The sequence below is a fragment of the Lepidochelys olivacea genome, assembly GCF_965140295.1.
Source record: "Lepidochelys olivacea isolate rLepOli2 genome assembly, chromosome: 12".
NCBI lineage: Eukaryota > Metazoa > Chordata > Testudines > Cheloniidae > Lepidochelys > Lepidochelys olivacea.
In genome coordinates this window covers 25,706,363-25,732,009 of record NC_140422.1, presented here as the reverse complement: position 1 = coordinate 25,732,009, position 25,647 = coordinate 25,706,363, and the positions used below count along the sequence as shown (strand labels likewise).

The following is a 25,647-nucleotide window of genomic DNA, read 5'->3' as shown; positions in this document are numbered from 1 at the left end:
CCAGAGGTTTATTTCACAGTCCAGCAGACAGCACAGAATCCAATTGGTCATTCTTGACCGAACTAAATGATCACTGAACAAGAACTGCTTATAAAGCAGGAGCAACAAAATCTTTATCCGTTCTGCTAATTTGCCTTATCTATCATTCCTTCTTTACCATCTGTCAATCTTTTCCCCTTGATTAAAAGGCTGCATATTCAGTGGTCTGCATATTCAGGAGTCTGTCTCATCATTCCTAAAAGAAGTAATTTATCCTAGCTAGAGAAAATGAGGCTCTTGAAATATACTTTGAATAGCTTAGACATGATGCACCTTATTGTGTTAACTATGGCACCTACTTATAATGTTTACACAATATGCCACCGTACATTAACATAAGACCCCTCCACCCATGTTCAGTCATATAGGGGTTTGTTTATTCAATATATTTAAAGCTCATGGGAAGTGCTGGATTTATAGCCCTAGTGGATGAACTTTTCTATTAATCCACAAAACAAATTCAGCCTGGGCAGTGTCAATGCAGTATTGTCTTAAGATGCTTTAAATCTGAGCAGAGACTCTATCTCTAGGACAAGAGGTTTGCTTTCCATGATCATTCAGGCCTTTGCTTCTTAACTGAGATTGGCAACAATTGTGGCACGTCACGGTTTTTGTGATGTGCTCATTACTTTCTCAGGGGCTTTTTTCCCTAGTCATGCCACACAAGGAGGAAGACATTTTAGCCAGCCCAGTAAAGCAAGATCCGCTGTTGCCTACATTCCTGGCCCCATTCCTGCCTTAGTTCTTCCACTGGGAAGACATGCCAAGGAGGCCAGCAGGAAGAACTCACCTCTATATGCCAACCTGCAGAGGCAGAGGAGGCCAAGGAACAAGTCTCTAGAAAGTGACTGGCCTAACCCCTCCAGCTGGCCCAGGCTGATGTAAAGATGCACGTTTGTGTGATGTCACTGCCCTCTTGTGTGCAGAACTGATGACAAGGCAGAGGCTACGGGCAGTAAGAGGATTCCTGCACAGCAGGGAAAGACCATGTTTCTGCCTGGACTTCTTGCATATTAGGTAAACATGATAAGCACAACACAACATCAATCTTGACCAGCTGCTCTCCCCTTCTCCTCGTTGTCTATCTACTTGGCAGCCAACTCATTGCCCACAGGGCTGGCTAGAGCTTCTTTTAAGGATCCAGGTAAAAAAAAGTATTACTAATTACAAAGAACATTATGCCCATCAGCACAAATTCCGGATACACGTTACTTTCAAGATGACATGCATTCAGGAAATAATTTCAGTATGGCCTTCATTCTGCCCCAATGACAATACGACCTGCAAAAAGGTAGAACTGCAAGATGAGGAAAGCCAGTTTAAGCCCTGTTAAAGGGCTATATCCTTTGAGGTGCTGAGAAGCCTCAGCTCTCACTGAAGCCTTTGGAAGTAAGTGTCCAGTACTGTGATAGAGATTCTGTGTACCAGGTTAGGATCAGATTCAAAGTGACCCTGAATAGCTGTCTTTCCCTCCTCCAGCTAAACCAGAACAGTGTAAAAAGTTTTCTCTTCAAAAGAGATTCATGGTAGGGGAAAATGGCACCACGTGATAAAATTTCCAAAAGACTTGCCCCTCCCCCAGCAGAATAGAGTGTGTATAAAAAACAGTCTGTTAGGAGTGGTGCAAGGGCAGTTTAAGATTCTATGTGGAGGTATTAGAGAGGTTTTGCAGACAGATGTTGCTGTCTAGAGCTGGGTGAATAGGCTATTTTCCACCAGTATTCATTCTCATTCAAAAACAAGCTTCACCTCCACCACATTTGCACTCATTTCAGGTTTGTTTTCTGTGGATCTGAAAGTGGCTGAGCTTTGCTAGCACAAAAAAAAAAAAATAGTCCAGCTCAAATGCCTTAATATTCAAATTGTGTATTTTGCTGTGTAATAGGCTTGGTCTCCCACAATGCCCCCTCGGGGTGTGAGGGAGCCCTGCACTCACCGTGGCAGCAGCCTTCCACACCAAGGTAGTTTTCAAGCACAGGCCAGGGGTGGGAGATTCAGCCCTCAGGGTATGTCTACACTAAGAAATTAGGTCAAATTTATAGAATTCGGTTTTGTAGAAAGCATTTTTATACAGTCGATTGTGTGTGTCCCCACACAAATGCTCTAAGTGCATGTAGTCGGCGGAGTGTGTCCACAGTACCGAGGCAACCGTCGACTTCCGGGGCATTGCACTGTGGGTAGCTAACCCACAGTTCCTGCAGTCTCCGCCGCCCATTTGAATTCTGGGTAGAAATCCCAGTGCCTGATGGGACTAAAATATTGTCGCGGGTGGTTCTGGGTACATATCGTCAAGCCCCCCTTCCCTCCATCTTTCCGTGAAAGCGAGGGCAGACAATTGTTTTGCGCCTTTTTTCTTGAGTTACCTGTGCAGACGCCATACCACGGCAAGCATGGAGGCTGCTCAGCTGACCATCACCGTATGTCTCCTGGGTGCTGGCAGACGTGGTACTGCATTGCTACACAGCAGCAGTTTATTGCCTTTTGGCAGCAGTGTAATATAACTGGTAGCCGTCGTCAACGTAGTCCTGGGTGCTCTTTTAACCGACCTCGATGACTTGTATAAGTAGGGGCATAGCGAGCAGATCGAGGGACGTGATTGTCCCCCTCTATTCGACATTGGTGAGGCCTCGTCTGGAGTACTGTGTCCAGTTTTGGGCCCCACACTACAAGAAGGATGCGGATAAATTGGAGAGAGTCCAGCGAAGGGCAACAAAAATGATTAGGGGTCTGGAACACATGACTTATGAGGAGAGGCTGAGGGAACTGGGATTGTTTAGTCTGCAGAAGAGAAGAATGAGGGGGGATTTGATAGCTGCTTTCAACTACCTGAGAGGTAGTTCCAGAGAGGATGGTTCTAGACTATTCTCAGTGGTGGAAGAGGACAGGACAAGGAGAAATGGTCTCAAGTTGCAGTGGGGGAGGTTTAGGTTGGATATTAGGAAAAACTTTTTCACTAGGAGGGTGGTGAAACACTGGAATGTGTTGCCTAGGGAGGTGGTGGAATCTCCTTCCTTAGAAGTTTTTAAGGTCAGGCTTGACAAAGCCCTGGCTGGGATGATTTAATTGGGTATGGGTCCTGCTTTTGAGCAGGGGGTTGGACTAGATGACCTCCTGAGGTCCTTTCCAACCCTGATATTCTATGATTCTATGAGGTCAGGGGCACCTGGGCAAACATGGGAGTGACTCAGCCAGGTCATTTCCCTTTTAAGTTTTGTCTCATGGCAGTTCAGTCCTACTGGTAATGCACTGTCTTTTAATCAGCAGCCAGCAGAAGATGATGGCCAAGATGTATAAAGATAGATGAAGTGGCTCAAAACAAGAAATAGACCAGATTTGTTTTGTATTCATTTTCTCCTCCCTCCATCCGTGAAATCAACGGCCTGCTAAACCCAGTTTTGAGTCCTATCCTTAAGGGGGCCATTCTGTTTCTTGCAAAGCCACCCCCTTTGTTGATTTTAATTCCCTGTAAGGCAACCCTGTAAGCCATGTCATCAGTCGCATCAGGGCAACGGCAGACAATCATTCCGCCCCTTTTTTTCTGTGCAGACTCCATACCATGGAGCCCGCTCAGGTCACTTTGGCAATTAGGAGCACATTAAACACCACACGCATTATCCAGCAGCATATGCAGCACCAGAACCTGGCAAAGCGAAACCGGGCGAGTAGGTGACGTCAGCGCGGTGCCAAGAGTGATGAGGACATGGACACAGACTTCTCTCAAAGCATGGGCCCTGGCAATGTGGGCATCATGGTGCTAATGGGGCAGGTTCATGTGGTAGAACATCGATTCTGGGCTTGGGAAACAAGCACAGACTGGTGGGACCACATAGTGTTGCAGGGCTGGGACGATTCCCAGTGGCTGCGAAACTTTCACATGCGTAAGGGCACTTTCATGGAACTTTGTGACTTGCTTTCCCCTGCCCTGAGGCGCAAGAATACAAAGATGAGAGCAGCCCTCACAGTTGAGAAGCAAGTGGCAATAGCCCTGTGGAAGCTTGCAACGCCAGACAGCTACCGGTCAATCGGGAATCAATTTGGAGTGGGCAGACCTACTGTGGGGGCTGCTGTGATGCAAGTAGCCAATGCAATCAAAGATCTGCTGATATCAAGGGTAGTGACCCTGGGAAATGTGCAGGTCATAGGGAATCCCATTGCAGCAAAGCCATCCACAGAACCCATATCCCTGTCTTGGCACCGGAGCACCAAGCCGGCGAGTACATAAACCGCAAGGGGTACTTTTCAAGAGCGCTGCAAGCACTGGTGGATCACAAGGGACGTTTCACCAACATCAACGTGGGATGGCTGGGAAAGGTACATGATGCTCACATCTTCAGGAACTCTGGTCTGTTTCAAAAGCTACAGGAAGGGGCTTTATTCCCAGACCAGAAAATAATCATTGGGGATGTTCAACTACAGGCTGAGCCAGTGCAGAATGTGCATTTGGACGTTTAAAAGCACGCTAGCGCAGGTTACTGACTCAGTTGGACCTCAGCGAAACCAATATTCCCACTGTTATTACTGCTTGCTGTGCGCTCCACAAGATCTGTGAGAGTAAGGGGGAGATGTTTATGGCGGGGTGGGAGGTTGAGGCAAATCACCTGGCTGCTGGTTATGCACAGCCTGACACCAGGGCGGTTAGAAGAGCACAGGAGGGCGCGGTGCACAACAGCGAAGCTTTGAAAACCAATTTCATGACTGGCCAGGCTACCGTGTGAAAGTTCTGTTTGTTTCTCCTTGATGAAAACCCCCTCCCCTTGGTTCACTCTACTTCCCTGTAAGCTAACCACCCTCCCCTCCTCCCTTGGATCACCGCTTGCAGAGGCAATAAAATCATTGTTGCTTCACATTCATGCATTCTTTATTAATTCATCACACAAATCGGGGGATAACTACCAAGGTAGCCCAGGAGAAGAGAAGCACCAGGAGGGGTGGTGGAGGAGAGAAGGACAAGGCCACACAGCACTTTAAAAGTTTAAAACTTTAACACATATTGAATGCCAGCCTTCCGTTGCTTGGGCAATCCTCTGGGGTGGAGTGGCTGGGTGGCCGGAGGCCCCCCCACCGCATTCTTGGGCATCTGGGTGAGAAGGCTATGGAACTTGGGGAGAAGGGCAGTTGGTTACACAGGGGCTGTAGTGGCAGTCTGTGCTCCTGCTGCCTTTATACACTGGAGCATATTAGTTTGATCCTCCAGCAGCCTCAGCATTGAATCCTGCCTCCTCTCATCACACTGCTGCCACCTTTCAGCTTCAGCCCTCTCTTCAGCCTGCCATTTCTCCTCCCGATCATTTTGTGCTTTCCTGCACTCTGACATTGTCTGCCTCCACGCATTCGTCTGTGCTCTGTCAGTGTGGGAGGACAGCATGAGCTCAGAGAACATTTCATTGCGAGTGCATTTTTTTCCTCCTAATCTTGGCTAGCCTCTGGGAAGGAAAAGATCCTGTGATCCTTGAAACACATGCAGCTGGTGGAGAAAAAAAGGGACAGTGGTATTTAAAAAGACATTTTATAGAACAAAGGGTACACTCTTTCAGAGTAAACCTTGCTGTTAACATTACATACATAGCACATGTGCTTTTGTTCCAAGGTCGCATTTTGCCTCCCCCCAGCGCATGGCTAGGCCCTCCCCGTCCCCATGGCTAACAGCGGGGAACATTTCTGTTCAGCCACAGGCAAACAGCCCAGCAGGAATGGGCACCTCTGAATGTCCCCTTAAGAAAAGCACCCTATTTCAACCAGGTGACCGTGAATGATATCACTCTCCTGAGGATAACACAGAGAGATAAAGAAGGATGTTGTTTGAACACCAGCAAACATACACTGCAATGCTTTGTTCTACAATGATTCCCAAGTATGTGCTACTGATCTGGAGTGGTAAAGTGTCCTACCATAGTGGATGGAATAAGGCTGCCCTCCCCAGAAACCTCTTGCAAAGGCTTTGGGAGTACATCCAGGAGAGCCACAAATGCCAGGGCAAATTAATCATTAAACATGCTTGCTTTTAAACCATGTATAGTATTTTAAAAGGTACACCCACCAGAGGTCCCTTCTCCGCCTGGTGGGTCTGGGAGGCAGCCTTGGGTGGGTTTGGGGGGTACTGGCTCCAGGTCCAGGGTGAGAAACAGTTCCTGGCTGTCGGGAAAACCAGTTTCTCTGCTTGCTTGCTGTGAGCGATCTTCTTCCTCGTCCCCAAAGCCTGATTCCATGTTGCCTCCATTTCCATTGAAGGAGTCAAACAACATGGCAGGGGTAGTGGTGGCTGAACCCCCTAAAATGGCATGCAGCTCATCATAGAAGTGGCATGTTTTGGGCTCTGACCCAGAGTGGCCATTCCCCTCTGGTTTTCTGGTAGGCTTGCCTCAGCTCCTTAAGTTTCACACAGCACTGCTTCGGGTCCCTGTTACGGCCTCTGACCTCCATGCCCTGGGAGATTTTGACAAATGTTTTGGCATTTCGAAAACTGGAACAGAGTTCTGATAGCACGGATTCCTCTCCCCATACAGTGATCAGATCCCTTACCTCCCGTTTGGTCCATGCTGGAGCTCTTTTGCGATTCTGGGACTCCATCATGGTCACCTGCTGCTTGCCATGCTGACCAAACAGGAAATTCAAAAGTTCGTGGACCTTTTCCTGTCTACCTGGCCAGTGCATCTGAGTTGAAAGTGCTGTCCAGAGCGGTCACAATGGAGCACTCTGGGATAGCTCCCAGAGACCAATACCATCTAATTGTGTCCACAGTACCCCAAATTCGACCCAGCAAGGCTGATTTCAGCACTAATCCCCTTGTCGGGGGTGGAGTAAGGAAATTGATTTTAAGAGCCCTTTAAGTCGAAAAAAAGGGCTTCATCATGTGGACGGGTGCAGGGTTAAATCGATTTAACGCTGCTAAATTTGACCTCAACTCCTAACGTAGACCAGGGCTCAGTCTGAGTCCACAGGAATCTATCCCTTCTGGGACTACCAAAGGCCCCTCTCAAGCACCAAAGAAAAGAAAAGCAGAAGCTGGCGGCAACCCCGTCTTGTCCAGTTCAACACCCTCACGAGAATGACTCCTAGCAAGTGTTTTAAAGTAACTGTTGGGGTGTGGCCCACCTTCCCTTAAGGGGGCTCAGCCAGGCAGTGGTCAAGGGAAGAGTCCAGCCCCTCTTTGGGAGCTGAGATTTGAAGGGATGTTCCTCTCCTCAGCCAGCTGCTAACTGAGCCAAGTTTCCCCATTTTAGGCCTTTCTTCTAGGCTCAACATGTTTGCACATGTGACAAGGTAGGGCTGCTTGAGCCCAGAGCAGTTCATTAACCCTTGGCTGGCTGGCATGGAGTTTGCATATTTTGGCTGTTACAGCCTGTGATGGGATGTGCAATTTGCCCCATTACCAAATAGAAGCAATTTGATGTGATTTTTGTAACCAACAAGGGGCAAATTTTGAAGGACTAATATGGAATATTCACAATGAAGTATTTACAAGCTACAGAAACACAACTGGATGAAAACATTTACAAAAAAATTGCATAATGGAATAACTAGGAACTCTGTTAAAGATATTTGTGGGCTCTAAGTAAGTATCCATATTCCTAATATTTATTAAAATGGAAGTTAGTTATTTTGCCATGCATAAATATGCAGATTACCAACAGAGGAATTTGGGTAAGAGAAAAATATAAAATGTTGGCATTATTCTTTGCCCTGAGTAGTATGAATACATTTTGTTTTTGGAGATGGTTAATAGAAATAAGGGGTCTCATTTTGTAGCCCTTACTCTCTTGAGTACTCCCATTGAACTTAATGCTATTCAGGAAGTAAAGTCCACAGGATTAGCCTCAGCATTTAAAATACTGTAAAAGAAGGAGATTATCAACTGCATATTGTTTTAGAAGCTGGGCTAAGGGCAATTCATTCCTTTTAATAACAGTAATATTGTAATATATCATGCTTTTGCCAGAGACTGGGTTCAACTAGATTAATATGTATATAAAAGGGGGAAGATTCATGAATGAGTAAAAGGAGATAAAAGGATGAGAGTTTGAACAGTTTAGGCATCTTCAAAGCTCTGAGGCAGTGCTAGATAAGCAGGCTTTTTGTCTTACAAGAAGAAATGCTTCTTTGGGTACAAAAGGGGAATTTAAAAAGTTCAGAAGTAATTTCTTTTTCAACTCCCTGCTAATGAGATTTAAACTCCTATAAACAAAAATAGGGCCAGATTCTGATACCCTTACTCTGACTTCAGTGAGGCTACTCATCGATGAAAGTGCTATGCAACATGAGTGAGGATATAAGAATCTGATCCATAACACATATAGCTAAATAATGTCTAAAGGTTGTACAATGCCAACTGTAAAGGTGTGGACTTGCCCCTGCGGAGCCTCCTGCTAGTTGTCCTTGGGAATTAGCTCTTTTCCAACCTGGAGCACCCTCTGCAGGCCAGTGATCTGCACAGCTCTGGCCCCTGTGTCCCTCACAGATGCCAGTGCCCCTTTCTTTGGGGTTCTGCCCCCTGGCAGTACCCCCACACTCTGCCTCTGGGTCTCCCCTTCCTGGGGAACCCTCAACCCACTATCCCCACCTTGCCTCAGTCTGGGCTACTGCCAGTCATCAGCAAGCCCCTGCTCCCTGGGGCAGACTGCAGTGTAAAGGCCACTCATCATAGGCAAGGGGGTTCAGACCTGTTGCCTTCCTCTGTTTCCCTGTACCTCTGTGGGCCTTGGACCAGGCCCTACAACCTGGGGAGTTGCCAGCCTGGAGCACCCCCGGCTCCTTCCCCAGCACAGCGCCACCCTCAATACCATGTCAGGCAGGCAGGCAGCCAGGCCCTGCTCTCTCCCTGCCTGGAGAGAGATTCCTTAGGCCTCTGGCTCACAGCCTTTTTATACAGGCCAGATAGGGCCTGATTGGGGCGTGACCCAGCTGTGGCTGCTTCCCCAATCAGCTAGCCCCAGCCACAGCCCTCTGCAGGGCTGCTTTTAACCCCGCCAATTTTAGGAGCAGGGTAGCCACCCTGCTACACCAACTCATCCTTTAGTTTTCTTTGGTAAACACTTTACTCTTTTGAGAGCAGCTATTAATCTTATTAGGGTAATAGTAATTCTAGTAGCCATTTTTCTTTTTTAAAAGAATCAAACACCATCAGCACTAGTTTAAACCATGGTATGATATTTATCCTTTGCGTGTGTGTGAGTCATCCAAGACAGCTCAGACTTTTCCAGTATTCCAGATCTACAGTTATTTAAAAAGCAGAGCAAAATAAATAGTTTGTAGAATAGTTCTGCACCATAGTCAATAAATCGTACACCCAAACAATGGTTTGTTTTCGTCAGTTACCCATTAGGTATTTTGGTGAAAGGAAATTGCCAGTGCTTCTGATTTATTCTTAAACATTGACCAAACGAGTCACAGAATTTTGTTAGGTTAGGCATAACAATGGTGGGATCCAACACCAAAATTAGAATGCTCTGTAAAGACTGTATATTCTAATTTGGCTGTTGTAATTATTGGAATAAATTCCACCTCCATAAAATTGGTCAGAACCCTCTCTCAGGAGGCATCTTCTGTTGCAGCATTTCTGTTACATGTAGAAATGTACAATTTTTCACTTGCAGTAATCTTCTGGGCTTGTTTAGCTGATAAAGAAAATTATGGGAGAGGAGAGAACAGAAGTTTTTAGATATTCAAAATAGCCCGCTCTACCTATATTCTTAAACTAATGCAAATCCTTTTGGTCATGATCCTTCCAATGATCACAGCTAATTACTCCACATATTTTTTTCCATGTCCTTATCACAAGACTTTGTATTCCTTTTTCCTTGTACTTTTTACTACTCTATTGACAGTGATTAATATATACATATTTACAATGAAGAGCCAGGTTTGTTAAAAACTCATCCTGAGCACAAGAAAGTTTATTCAAACTGTCAAATAGGGCAGGATTTTCAAAACGGCTCATCATAGTCAGTTTTGAAGTCTATGGTAAAATTCCCATTCAGTTCAATGGGAGCAGTGGTAAGCCAACAATGAGTGCTTTTGAAAATCCCACCCCTAAGCTTCTCCTGTGAAGTCCAAGAAAGTTAACCCACACCATCCAAAATTCTGTAATCCACCCACTCCTAAAAATAAGAACAATATTAATCTGGGACCTTCCTCTGGATCTCCCAGTAGGTTTCTAAGTAAACAAAAAGGGCGAAAGTAGTCTCTTAGGTCTAGGACATGTGTCAATCTCATTCAAATTCACTAGAGTTACTCCAGGTTTACACCAGCATAAATGAAAGCAGAATCTGTCCACTTCTTTCAGGGGCTGGAAAGAATCAGGCACATTGCTGGTGCTTAACCAGTAAATAATAATAGATCAAAGAGTTGGCCATGAAGTTTAAGTCTAATCTCACTCTGAATCCTGCACCAATTACAAATTAAAAATCAATCTGATGAAAAGCCTTTGACATAGTCTTTTGGACTTGCCTAGCATTCAGTGAAATTCTAGCACGATTAATAGGCTCTGTGCATTATGCCAGTTTTTCAAATGTTTTTCATTTTTTATCACCAACCTGATGTGTAATATCAATATTATCAGTGCCACACATAATGTGAGAGTATTAAACTTGCCTTGTGAAACAATTGACTGATAAAGGCATCAAGGAGGGGTTGCAAGTCTGTGACTCTCTCCTGACCTTCCCATTTCTGCTGTCTGAGAACGTAGCTTTTATAAGATCTGTTAAATGGTTGGCAGTTGATTATAGTAGGTTGCTTTCAGCCAAACTGACAGTAAAATCTCTGCTTTAGTAATGGCATATTCCCATCTGCTAATTGGTTAAAAATAAATATTTGGAGGTCAATATGCCAATGTCTGTGTGGTTTTAATTCTGTTCTGCTTCAAATGCTGATAATCTACCTGGTAGTGTCTGTTGCCACATCAAGACAATCTCATGTCATTATGGTGGGTACTACATTAACACTTTCCTTTCATCTTCAAAAGCTTGCAGAACATTTGTGCAAATCTGGCTGCATATATCTTGGCCTGATTTTCAGAGCGGGACTTCACAGGGTTCAGCCCTTGTGAAAATGCTTTTCATCTTTGCTATTTAATCCTGCAAGAATTTAGGTAGTGTGTAGCCGGGAGAGCAAAGTCATGCAATCCAGTGCCAGTGTAACCCACACACCTTCTGGGTGTGGTGTTCTGTCTCATCTAGTGGCACCGAGACCACTTAGAGAGAAAATGAGTCTGCTCTACAGCCTTAGTTAACAGCCAGCTGGTTTTTAACTCATACAGTAGAGGCTCATGCACTAAGCTCCAGAGGCCCCAGGTTCAATCTCGCCCACCAACAACTGGGGGGGAATCACTCATTAAAAAAAAGTTATACATCTTTGTTCTAGTGTAGTGAATGTGCCAGATATCTTTTCAGGTGGAATAAAGTGATAACAGCAGGAAAGCCACATTGTAAAAATCAATCCTCATTTTCTGTGAGCTTCTTATCATTATATGAAAGCTTTACAGGTGAGCAGTCAGTAACCTATGGAAATTACTAGAGGTGAGATCTCAATCTTCAGGAAAGATTGTGTGTAAATCTGGATCTAAACTTTGCAGCTGGCTCCTATCTTTACAATGAGCTTGTGGTTCAGAAGATCCAAACTTTGCACTGTGCACCCATCTTTAGAAGTGATATTTACTAACTGGCTCCTAATACAACATCCACAACCTCAGCTAAACCCAAATGCTCTTTACACACTGAGAAAGTGGTGAGCCAAGAGTTTTCATTAGTGTAAAATTAGGATAGGATTAACACACACACACACTAAGGAGCCAACTTGCAGACCAAAAGTTTTATTATACTAAAGAGCAAGACTTTGTAAGAGCTCCGTAAGTTTTTTTGGAAAGCTGTCTTAAATGCCCATGAAGATTCTCAGTCAGTCAAGTGCTGCTAAAAATTAACAAACACTGCACACAAATTTCCAAGGTTTCCCCCCCCCCAGTAAAAACAGAGTATCAAGCTTTAGCACTGATAATACATGTTTGTGTGAAGCCATCATGTACATACTGCTGCTCTTTGCAATCTCAATGTGGCTGCAAGACACTAAGAGTATCATACAGTAGCAAGAATTGGATAAATCCTGCAGAAAATTATCTGTTAATATCCATTCCAATAAAAAGTGCATATACACCTTTACAGGACTCACACAACATGTTTTATTTGCTTTTCAGGAATATTTGTAGGAGCAAAATTTTGTTTGCAAGAATGTCTACAGAAGGGGAACGTGCCAGAAAGGGAATCGCCCATTGGTACATAGAAATGGTGCATGTTAGAGGGCTTATTCCTTCACCCACTTACTTCCCTGGTCCTTCTCGCATGAACAGAGAGCAACAATACCCGAAGTCCAAAGGTGCAAACAATTCAATGTTTATTGGGGTGAACTTCCAGCAAGCATGATTCCAGTTTCCTTCCTTAGTGAGCTGTAGCTCACGAAAGCTCATGCTCAAATAAATTGGTTAGTCTCTAAGGTGCCACAAGTACTCCTTTTCTTTTTGCGAATACAGACTAACACGGCTGTTACTCTGAAACCTTCCCAGCTCTGACACCACAGAGCCTTACACCTGTGTCCCTGTTCCCATTCCTACCCTTAGCCAAACATGATTCCAACTTCCTTACTCCCATTCCCTGTTCCCATTTCCCCCTTTAGCAAAACATGATTCCAGTTTTCTTACCCCCATTCCCTGCTCCCATTTCCCACACCCACATGCCCATGCCCACCCCCACCCAGTCACTTCCTCATTGACTACAGATTATATAGTAAAACTTGAGTTCTGCTTAGCTATACCTTAACCAATCATTTTCCTGAAATTTAACTAACCAATCCTAACATATTGTAACATGATTATGTAACCAATTATATCCCACCACCTTAATTAGTTTACACCCAGCAAAATTAATTATACAGCAGACAGGAACAATCACAGAACCAGACAGACATTATACAGACAAAACAACAGCAAAGTGGGAACTATAATGACAAGACAATACAGAAGTGAGGATTTCACACCCCAGCTATTGATAAGTGAGTTCTTGCCAGACAGGATGCTATTAAACTAAGTTTCCTTTTACATTTTCTAGGCACTTCCCTTTCTCTGGAGGTGATAGGAACTATCAGGACAAGATTGTATTCCTAACAGCTGAATAGCACCTTATTTCAGTGTGACTAGTTTGGAATGTGAGGATGTGACTGTTTGCTTCCCAGCTTATGGCTGCCTCTGCTGCTTAGCCAAAGGCCTTAGCCTAAGAACAGGGCCTCAGACTGTCACAGTAAGAGAAGGCCCTTACACCAGCAGACAGTGATTTTGATTCTCTCTTTTATACCTCTATCACTAGCCAAGTGATAAGAATACACCTAAATTCTTAGAGTATATGCCTTTACAGACAGGCCTGAATATCTATATCCTAACAGTGCATACACAAATTCTCAATGTGCATGTCAGCTTGTACCATTTTTGAAAGTTTGTCCCAATGGGTACACCTGCAAAAATGTAAGTTGCACTTTTTGCAGCCAGAAAGCCCTGTATGGCTCCTCCTTCCCAGAGACAGCCTGATCCAAAACCCATTGCAGTCAACTGGAGTTTTTCTGCCGATCAAGGCAATATGGGGTAACAGGGCATGAAAACAATATGTACTGCAGCTAGCTTTAAAAGTTTGACCCTGAAATTGACAGTTTTATTTTATGTCCCACTTCCCCCCATAGCTTTACTTAGTAGGGGACCCTATCAAGTCAAGTGCTATGTCCGTTACCCAAGCCCATCATTTCTAACACTTTCCATTTTTTGTAAGTATCGTAGCGCTTTGAATATCAACTCTGTTCAACACATTCCCATCCACATGACACCAGTAGACGCTCTAGGGGAACCCAAAGTTAAACGTCTAGGTTGTCTCAGGATGAGATTTGCATTGAAAACAATTGCAGTCATTTTAACTCTTCAAATTTGTTGTTGTTTTATTCAACTTTTCTGTTGAATTGTATCTCTGGATGTGCTGTTGGAGGTAAATAATCTAGAAATGGAGTTGGAAGATGCAGAGGTTTTAATAACTTTTCTTATATTTGGTGAGAAATCATCTTTTAATTGAAAAATAGCAAGAGACAGAGCTTTCTCAGGGGGTCGCCAGCACTGTGGAACAAACTCCTGCAGGAACTAAAAATTACCACAAATCTCACCACTTCCGCCTTAAGTGCAAGATTCATTTCTTTGACTTGGTCTTCTCTTACATAAACATATAGCGGCGTGTGTGTGTGTGTGTGTGTGTGTGTGTATTAAATATATCCACAACACTGCACACACTTCTCGTCTAGGGAGATGAGAAGCACTCCTATTACAGTGATGAGTGTGGTATAAAAGCCTATGTAGAATAATTGTATCCTATCTGGAAATTAATGTTCTTTTAAAAAAAAATCAATAAAAATGTAAATATACATCCTGAAAAATTCCAGAAATTAAAAGTTTCTGAAATAATAAACATGGAAAGCCAGAAATACATTTATTTACACTGTTTTCAAGGCCAAACTCACACAGTAGTTTCAACATGAAATAAGAATGAAAGAAGTGCTCAGAAAATACACTGGGGGGAAAAAAACAAAAAGCAACTGCCCACATAACTATTTAGTAGAATTTTATTTAGTAGAATTGTTCATGGTATTGGAAAGCTTTTGTTATTGGTAAAGACAAACAAACATAATACTTATATTCACCCAATATTGTTAGTCCTCACTTGACCTCTAGCCAGTTTGACTTCCCAGCCAAAAGCAAACCTGGCGTCTCAGTTCTGCAGCTTACACCAGGATGGTGGCCAATGTGCTCTATACCTGTCCCTGTGCATCTTATAAATTGCCATATCATGAATTAGATCTGCTGAGATTAAGTAAGGCCCAGAGACCCCAGCTTTCATATGGTCTAGGAGAGCAGGAGCTGCTTGGAGTGAAAGGAGAGTGGGACTAATTAGTACATAAAGCTTAATATGCTGAAATCCAGTTGTATGTAGGAATCCATGCAAAGTTTGTAAGTCCTCCAGGAGACTTTGTGAAGCTTTTAAACCTCACAGGCACATATGGAGAACTGGAAAGCTAAAGTTCACAGAATTAAAGTTTATGTACATTGAACATTTTATTTTTTAGCATATAAATACCTGTGCTGATGCCTATTATAGAACATTTGCATAGACATGTTCATAGCTGAAATGTATTTTGTTACTATTCCTTATTTTAAAAAAATAGGAAATTCCCAGGGTGGGGAAAAAATAGTTTGCCATTCTGGTTTGGTTTTTGATTGTGCCATGTGATGCATTTGTACTCAGACGTTTAATAGAATTTAAGGGCAAAATTGGCCATTATGACTATCCGGTCTGAACTCCTGCGTAACAAAGACCACAGATTCATCCATTGCTTCTAGCTCACTGCTCCTTATAGATTTGTTTTAGAAACTGTATGAATGGTGAGGGTATTTGAATATTTATCTTCCTTTCACTATTCATTGCCATAGTTTAAATACAGTTTAAGAAAATCTAAGTAAAGTTCCTTTGTACATATTTTTTAAATTTAATGTTAAGTTATCACTATAATGTAAAATTGTTTGTTAATGAGGTGGGTATTAATGTAGGACTTGTCTAGGTAATAGGGTCACTCTTCATAGCACATGTTCCTTGAAGCCAGACAGAAGATTGGGCAGGATAAGACAACCTTGTGCTGTTAAATGGACATTCTTAATGACTAGATAATCAGGACTGCTAAGTTAGACAGACTCTAGCATGGAAGAGCCTGCAGAGATGCTACCGTGCAGGTGCGCTACCATTAATTGCTGCAGAAAGAGTAGGCTAGCTGGCTGATTTTATTAATTATTTTAATATTTAACATACCATACCAGGCTGACCAAGTGCCCATATTCAATTATTATATGCCCACTAATACTGAGAGAGCGAAAACTCATCTCAGACAAGCCAAATAGGTTCTATCCAAGTATCCCAGGCGGACAAATTATTCAGATTCATGGCAGTTATTTCCAGTAGAGATCACTGAAACTTTTATTATTTGCTACCAAAACAACACAGACAGAAATAAAATATTTATAATCTCATGAAGATAATGAAGCAATAATCAGGAGGGGGTGAGTACAAATAGCAGATAGCTTCTAGCCTTTGAAGTGAGTATGTGCATCACTACACAGGAAGTTTTATGGGCTGGGAGCCAGGACATTCTTACTCTTCAAAGATCTTTTGAAAAAATATTAACAATTTCACAAGGAGATCATTAGGGGCAAGATGTAATCTGTACAATGCAAACAACTGTCCAAGTTGAAATCCATTTCTAACTTGTTGCTCTGGATATCTGTTGCTTATGCAGCAGCTTTAATTAAACACAGTCTGTCCCTTTCAGCATCATTTATGCACTCTCTCTCTCTCCTGTGCAGAAGTTCACTTGAACCAGAGCAGCCCTATCAGTGAGTTTCCCGGCTACAGTGAAAACGGCAATGACACCAGCTTGCTGGTCTCCCCCCTCCTGGTAGCTGGAGTAGTGATTGGACTTGTGCTGTTTCTATCCTGTGTGACAATCATTGTTGGCAGCCTGAGAAAGGATGGACGCTTAAGACACGCACACCTGAGGAGAGAAGCTACTTATGGTGAGATTGTGCTTACGTGTCTTGTTGCACTGCTCCTATGGATAGCGAGAGCATGGCTGCAGAAACTGCAAAGCAAACATTAAAAAGACAAAAAGGAGGATACAACTGGTTTTCTTGTTTAGTTGCATCTCTCAAAGTAATGAGAGCTACATTTCAATATTTCAAGTGGTCAAAATGAATACGTGAAAGCCAACTGCATAGCTCGTTTGTCAGGCTGCTTAGTTTTCTTTGGTATTGTACACATTTTTGTCTCCCTCCCTAGTCTCCTAATTTCCTGCTGCACTCTATTGAAATCCCATTACTGCCATTGGTCTGTGAGCCCAGTTTAATTTGTGTCTGCTAGAGAGCCAGCATATAGTAGTTTCTAGAACAGGAAATAATGGAGTTCTCAGTCTCCAAATCTGTACCGACCTTGAAAATTGCCCCTTTGTTTTCTATAGAAGTGAAAAGTTCCATGTAATGATGCTGCCCTGGCAACATGGCAGGACATCTGGTTACATTAGATTTTAAGCCCCTTTCCAGCAGCACTAGTCAACCTACCACTCAAAAAGTGTCCCAATTTTTTCTTCCTGTGACTGAAATAGTTTGTGATTTCAAAGTATATGAGATGTGAAGAGTCCCAGGATGACTTTTGGGGCCATTTTGAGGGCTGCAAATCAGAAAAGCTTGAGAGCCAATTACACCAGAAAAACCGACAGAAGATGCGCTTCTGTAGTTAAAAACGGAAAACATTAGGCATGGATATAAAAAGTGATCCCATTGGCCAGATCTTCCACTGCTGCAAAGCACTGTAGCTCCACTGAAGTTGAGGGTCATTTAATTTATATGGGGCATTGGCAGTTTACAGTAGCAAAGGATCTAGCCCCACAAGGTTGCAGTTTGTCATGAGACAGTTAATTTATAAAATTTTTTTTAATTCTCAAGGGATTGTTCATTTAGGATTTTACAAGAAAACAATTCTAAACGTTATAATTTGGAGGAAAAGCCACTTACCGAAAACAAATTTACCCTGTTTTTGGAAGATACCTCTCAGGCCGCTTAAAAGTACATTGGACCAAAACTTAGTCTACTGAGGTAATTTAGAAAGCTCCCATTGAAATCAATGGGGCTTCAATCTGGGGCCGTATTTTTCGTCTTTATTGTAATTATTCATTTTGTGTTCGATCGATGTTTAATAGATAAGTGTCTACAGTCAGCTTCTTCAAATAATGCAAACATTGTGAAGGTTTTTGGACCCCATTTTAGATTCACATTTTTCACCTCTTTTAGAATTGCTATATTTAATTAAATAAATAAATAACCTTAGTCCATTGGAGATAAATTAAAAGCAATGTCTACTGTTTTTGTAAGACCTATTTTTTTTCTGGTCTTTTTTCTGGCTTTGCAGCAATTAGGGCACTAATCCCTGAGCTGTACAGTTACTGTATCATCAGTAAAGCTGGTACACAGATGTTTTGGCATTATAAGGTGTTGTATATTATATAAGATGAAGTTGTCATTATTTAAACAAAAATGCCTATGTTAATATTTCAGCTCCATACCAACACAGAAGGTGGCGGGGGCATCAAAGCCCCCCAGAGAAAAGGACAATCTGAAGATGATATTTTCCCATCTACCACCTGATTATTAGAAATAAGTGTTAAGTTGTACGAAAGGGCTCAGCAGCATCGTTTAAGAAAAAAATCAAAATAATAATCGAGTTTAGTGGCGCTCATTTAGCTATCTTAAGGTTTTACCTTAGCAGCCATCACCATAGCATCTGGGCACACTTCCATTGGCTCCAGTTGTAGCACCAGGAACCACTGTGAACTTGGCTGACTAAGCTTACTAAACATAGTGCCCTGAATTAATCCCTGGTGGAGTTCCACCAGTAATAAATTAACCCATTAAAATGACCCTGAAAAATGAACTGAAAATGTGCACACTGATGAAAAATGCTTGAGGAAGGCACAGACAGTCCCCAACTTGTTGAAGTGTGTCCCAACCCCTATCCAAAAAAAATCACTATTCTGGTAGAGACCTCCCTCAAAATAAAAGAAAAATATTGATCCCTATATACAGTCACTGCCCTAATTCATGGATCTAGGGTGATTTGCTTAATTAGAGGGCACAACTTATATTCTTATCTTTTCTATCTACAGCTCAGAACACCTTTAGAAAGTTTATACCACTATTTAGAGTTTCAGATAAGTCTTCTTAGGGTAACCCATAGCTGTGGAGATTTGCTGAATGTGTTTGTGGTAAAGAAAAGTCAAATTTAAAAGCAGTGGTGCCGGCAATGAGCGCAGACTCCAGGGCCAGATCCTCAACTGGTGTAAACTGGCATAGTTCCACTGGCTCTGATAGAGCTATGCTAGTTGATATCAGCTGCAGATCTGGCCCTTGACTGAGTAATCATTGCAAGGAAGCACTTTGCAGTGCACCTTATGGATAGCTTAACAAATGGGAAGCAGGCACACAGTTCACAGTAGCTACTTTTTATTTACAAATGAATTTTTATCCACACTAGTTTTCTACATCAGTGAGTTTAACCGCCTCTGTGAAACATGACTGCCCTTGTCAGCTCACTAAAGAACAGGCCTAGCCTGCCTCTGAGTAATGCTGACATTCCATGAAGTGCACCTGGTTGTGGCGTAACCACCAGCAAAATCCCATAGTGGATGATGTCTCTGACATAAAAACAGACAGGCAATAAAATTGTCATCTTGTTGGCTCCTTAAGGGAGTCAGGGACAATTTGTCCTGGTTATTTTTGTTCATATAGAGAAAGCCATCGGAAAACTACAGAAGATTTTGAAAGCTCTGTCTGCAGCATTTATGGTGCTACTGTACATGAAATTGTGACTAGCTTTACTGGTAACTCTTACAGGACAAGAAGGGAGGTCTGTCAACTACCATTAGAGCTGAGGAAAGAATACAGAAGTCCTTTATTAGATTGATTTTGCCTCTTCTGTTCACAAAGGGGAGGGCAGGAGGTGGAATCATCATGTCACTGAAGACCTGCTATTGTATTCAATTTCCTACTTAGTCCCCTGGGAACTCCCTTAGTTCTAGCTGCCACATGAGCTGAGCTGCCAGGAAAAGCTGCAGGAGGTCCTGGATAGGTGCATAAACCAAATGCAAACACTATTCCCTTAATAGAAAAGTCTGGAAAAGACCCCCACCCCAGGGGAATCCTACAGACTTTACCTCCCTCTGTAACAAGCCTTATCCCATTTATACTTAACACAATCCATTCATCTTCACTCTACCTCACCCTTCACATTCAGACCAGAATTTTTTAATGACACCATGGCCTCTCCTAAGCTAGTGATTAAGCAGCATCCTTACACATGTCCTGCTTTTAGATAAGACTAGGTATGCATTAGGCAATATTAATAGGAAAACACCTTGAAAATGATGCACCTCCTAGGCTTACTGTTCCCTCCGCTGCCCCACACGCACTCCTATCTTATTTTAGTGCATTGATTCATATATATTTTCTGAAGCTAAGGTCAGACCTTATTGCTCTGAGTAACTCTCCTTCCACAGAACACGGTGCCTTTAACAGTTACAATATATTTTTTGGCTCACTATATTGATCAGATGAATCATTATTAAAAATATGTTGGCTATTCTGCCTAAAAATTGACTTGACCTTTTATCACTGATCCCTTCATGCTATGGATTGCAGGGGGTATGTATTTTTATAGATGTTACTATGATGCCGTCACTTCAAACTTTTACACCTTTATTTCCACACACCCCCACACTCAAAAAGAAACGGTATTAGCTTTCAACAGCAGGAGGAATAACTGCATAATTTACAAATTACAACCCTGGTGTTTACTTTCCATTTTGTCGGTCCTTTCACATGAGCTGCCTTTTCAACCCAAGCCTCATTTTACTACCTAGCAAAAAAGAACCCCCCACTTTTGTTTTTACTTTCAAACTACAATTATGCAAAACAGTGTTTTATGAAGCAGTTCCCTACAAAATCTCTAGGAAGACATTAGCATTGCACTTCTTGAAATTACACACAAATATAGTTCCTTATTGTAGGAGTTAAGCAAATGAGTTGTGTAACCAGTTACCAATGGGAGCAGGTGTGCGTAGGGTTGGGGGGGCACAGAGGGAGAGAGGAAGGAGGGCTACTGTCCAGGCACTGGTGGGTTTGGGGAAAGAGTCCCTGATTAGGCTTCTCTGGGCACCAGGTTGCCCCCAATACAGTTAGCTTAATTCAGACCAGATGAACTCTCCCCTACAGTTCAGTTACATTTAGCCACCCTCACCCATCTGCAAGGCTCCACGGCTGCTGTCCCCATGGAGGTGCTGACTGCTAGCTCCTCCTCTTCTCCCCTCCCATCTGTGGAACAGAGAGGGTCCCAAGCTGCTCAGGAACAGACCGTTTTCCATAAGGGGCAGCCAGCCACTGAAGTCTCCCAGTATCTCAGGGCCTGCTCGCCCTCCCCTTCCAAGAGTAATCTAATGGTCTGACTTCCTACCTCCTCACCCCTGCCCTACCAAAAACAATGTCAGCTCCTGACTCCCCTCCCTAGGGGCATCTCTCTGGTGCTTGTAGGAAAGGGGAGAGGGGCCAGGAGCCTGGAACTGCTGGAGGAGAATCATCTCCTTGTTTCTTCAGCCAGCCAGTGCTGCTGCTGCTCCTCTGGCCCGGTAGGATATAGCCAGAGAAGCAGAGGCGATGCCAAATTTACACCACAAAGTGGTGCAGCTGAGAAGTCTGGGTGTAGGCCCTTCACCTGCCCACGGTTCCACACAGTCTATGCTGGTATTCTCTCCGTTATGCTACTAACCCCTGTCTCAGCGACAGCCTGCATGCAGGCAAGCCCAACACTGACTGCAGAGAAAAGAGCACCACCAGTTTACCTCTTGCCCCTTTAGATTTTGGCACACCTTGAGGTGTCAAACTTCCAATGAAAGACTATGCCCCTTTACACAGCACTCCTTGCTTGTACCCTGTTTCAATCAGTTTCCCGATATCTCTGTGGGAGCCACGTAAGGACTGCAGTTTTGTATTTTGTTTTTTTTTTCCCCCAGTCCTGTTCTCCAGTTTCTTTTCCCCTGTGCCTCCTAGTATTAAGGACTCAAATTTAAGGGATGTCTACATTGCAATCAAAAGTGTGACTGCAGCACATGTTGGCCTACTTGTGCTTGCTTTGATCTAGCTAGCTCAAACAATGACAGTCAAGCCGTAGCAGCATGGGCAGCCAGACAGGTTTTACAAGCCCATCCAGGACCTAGGATGTGTACTTAAGCTGCCACCCCTGTGCTGCTGCAGCAGGGTCACTGCTATTGTTATTCAGGCTAGCTAGAGCCAAGCTAGCTCAGGTATGTGTACCCATTCTGCCGTCACACCTCCGACCCGCAGCGTAGACATCCCCACAGATGCCTAAAGTTAAGCACCTAGCCCCTTATTTAGACACCTACATAGAAGTGATCTGGTTTTCAGAGATGTTGAATATATGCAGCTCCCAATAACTTCAGTGGTTATGGAGAAGCAGTGCTAACATCTGAGATTGTGTACAGACCTTGTATTCTATTTGGGTAGGGCATTAATAACACTCACAATTTGGGGAGTTCCACGGGGTGTATATTCCTAGCTCCACACCAGGATACACAGTAGCTTAGATTTAGTGGGCAGCCACCCCTGAGAGGGAATTGTTTTATTTCCTTAAGACCTGCTTGCCCCTAAACACCAACAATCCTGCGGTCTCATTTGTGGACTACAGGTATAAATTATGGCAGAGCTGCAGAGAAGCCACTATGGAGAAAAGACTCAGTATTAATTGCCTTTTTTATAGCTCCAGATGGCTTCTCCTACGGTGGCTCAATTGGAGAGCTGAGATCCACCTGCACAGAGGAGTTCCCACCAGCTTTTGACTTCAGTTCCTACATGGAGACTCTCTCTCAGGTCAATGTCATGTATCCTGACTCACCTCCATGGTAAGCACATTTCTGGGTTTCTGCCAGCCCTTTTTAGGATTGTTTACATATTATAGGTACAAGAGTGGTAGGTTTTTTTTGCAAAAGAATGTTGTGATTATATTTGTATTTTGCTGACTGAGCCTGTGTGAAAAGGGACTGTTACTAGTCATAAGTAAATACCCCTTTTAAGTATTCCAAAAGAGGCAGTATAAATATATTTGGATAATCTGATTACCTTATACTAAAGACTATTAACAAGGACAAATAAAGGCTTGTAAACAGAATGTTTTGGCCACCATGTTGTGTATAGTAGCTCAATATCCTCAAATTGTGGTTGAGAAGACCTTTCTGGGAGTTCTTGGGGCCACCAGAACTAACCAGACATGTTCCAAGATAGGAGAGAATTGGATAAATGGCAGAGAAAATAGGTCATGATCAGATATCTTCAGTAGCAAGTCCACAAAATAGAAAAATGCAGAACCTGGTAAATAGGTACCACTAAGTCAGAAGACAGATAAGGTGTATAGACATGTGCGTAGACGTACAGCAATACGATCAACCTGCAAGACAGCTCCATGATTAGTACATGATTTGACCAGCATTGTGCCTGCTGGCTGTACTTGCTACCTGCTCTGTTATGCTATGGGGAGGGAGGGGGAAGCAAACAGCCAGCTTTATCCCATAAACCTGTTTTACAGTGGTTACATCTCCATTTCTTCTGGCTCTGACACCCATTTTTCAGTTTGTTGATCCCTCCAAAGGAGCTATTAACTATCTCAAAACCATACCAAGCAATAAATGCTTGTTTCCTGATATGTTTTTTACAAAGCACTTAGACTAGAAGTGCGAAATCAACCAGAACCCTGCATCTAAATCCATAGAACTGTACATCAATCCACTTACAAGTATACATTGCTCTAGGGTCCACTCCTGCAAACCCTTACTGATCAGAGCATATCCACTGACAGCGATGGGAAAGCTTGTGTGTAAGGTTAGCTATTTACTTTGAACCAGCTCAGTACTAGAAAATAGTGGTTTTTTATTAGCCAATAGTTTGTACAGGATTGGAAGTGCCATCCTCCCGTCAGAAAACTTTTTAACTGGCCCCTCAGGACATCCCTTGCATAAGAGGAATTGCCAGGTGGCACAGAGTTGCCATAATAGTTTTACATCATCCCTTTGGCACAGGGGTGCATGGCCAGAATCTCTCTAAGCTTTGGCAATCCCCAGCTGCATTTGGGCTCCTGGGGCCAAGAGCAACTTTGTATCATTTAGAGCAGCCCTCAGGGTTCTCTACAGTTTACACTGTACTTGGGGACCAGCCACACCTTGATTGACCAGGATCAGAGAGGCATAAAGGTGGCTAACAGCCACTTTCCCATTCCCTATCCCAGGCCTGAGCTGTACATATGGCCCAGTATGTGACTATGTATGCAAATAAACACTGATCACCAAATTAGCCATCAACTCTGCATCGTAATCACAAAGCAAGCATTCCCACATTTTTAATTAAAGTTTTTGCTCTAGTCTCACTACCACAGTAGTTAAATATTCAAGGCAGAAAACACTGAATATTTTTGACAAATATTCAAAAACTTAAATTGTATATCTTAGCAACACGGTTGGGGCCAAATCTCAGGAGGAGTAGAGTTTAGCAGATGGTTGAAAGTAAAATGTGGAGAATTACGTAGTGAGGCCTTTAAGCTTTCACTGAATGCATTATTTATTGCTGTGGGAACTTCAGTTCACAAAAGGGTTGCAATACATAATACAAAAACATTGGTATGATGGGTAAGTGTGACAGGGCACGACTCACCCCCACAGTGCCCCCTGCTGGCCACCCTGGGAATTAGCTCAGGGGGTTGCCACTATGCCCTCCTCAGGTGGTGTCTCCACCTGTAAGGGTATGTCTGCACTACAAAATTAGGTCGATTTTATAGAAGTCTATTTTTAGAAATCAATTTTATACAGTTAATTGCTTATGTCCCCACTAAGCGCATTAAGGTGGCAGAGTGTGTCCTCACTACCATGGCTAGCATCGACTTACGGAGTGGTGCACTGTGGGTAGCTATCCCACAGTTCCCGCAGTCTCTGCTGCCCATTGGAATTTTGGGTTAAGCTCCCAATGCCTGATGGGGCAAAAACATTGTCGCGGGTGGTTTTGAGTACATGTCATCAGTCGCCCCTCCCTCCCACCGTGCAAGCAATGGCAGATAATCCTTTCGCGCCTTTTTTCCTGGGTTACCCGTGCAGACGCTATACCACGGCAATCATGGAGCCCGCTCAGCTCACCGCTGCTGTTGTGAGCATTGTAAATACCTCGCGCATTATCCTGGAGTTTATGTGCAGAACCGAGCTAAGAGACACCAGCACAAGGACGATTGTGATGAGGACATAAACACAGACATTCCTGAAAGCACGGGCTGTGGAAATTGGAACATCATGGCAGCAGTGGGGCTGGTTGATACAGTGGAATGCCGATTCTGGGCCCAGCCAACAAGCAGAGAGTGGTGGGACCACCGAGTGTTGCGGGCATGGGATGATTCACAGTGCCTGCAAAAATTTTCCTTGAACTTTGAGAGTTACTTTTCCCCGCCCTGAAGCGCAGGAATACCAAGATGAGAGCTGCCCCGATAGTTGAGAAGCGAGTGGCAATAGCCCTATGGAAGCTTGCAAAGCCTGACTGCTACCGGTCAGTCAGGAATCAATTTGGAGTGGGCAAGTCTACTGTGGGGACTGCTGTGATCTAAGTAGCCAAGGCAATCACAGACATTCTGCTATCAAGGGTAGGGACTCTGGGAAACATGCAGGTCATAGTGGATGGCTTTGCTGCAATGGGATTCACTAACTGTGGTGGGGCGATAGACAGAACGCATATCCCTATCTTGGCACCGAACCACCTTGCCAACTAGTATATAAACCGCAAGGGGTACTTCTCAATGGTACTGCAAGCACTGGTGGATCACAAGGGACGTTTCACCAACATCAACGTGGGATGGCCGGAAAAGGTGCATGACGCTCACATCTTTAGGAACTCCGAGCTGTTAGAGC

The 25,647-nt window shown here is 43.5% G+C and overlaps 1 protein-coding gene across 1 annotated transcript in view; it reads left to right on the top strand.

Annotated features, from left to right (window-relative positions):
- Positions 1-25,647, top strand: part of BEAN1 (brain expressed associated with NEDD4 1) — a 116,044-nt gene that overhangs the window by 61,232 nt on the left and 29,165 nt on the right. The window contains 2 exon segments of the mRNA XM_084644979.1: positions 16,460-16,669; positions 22,473-22,614. Of these exon segments, the coding sequence (XP_084501105.1) occupies positions 16,460-16,669; positions 22,473-22,614 (352 nt within the window).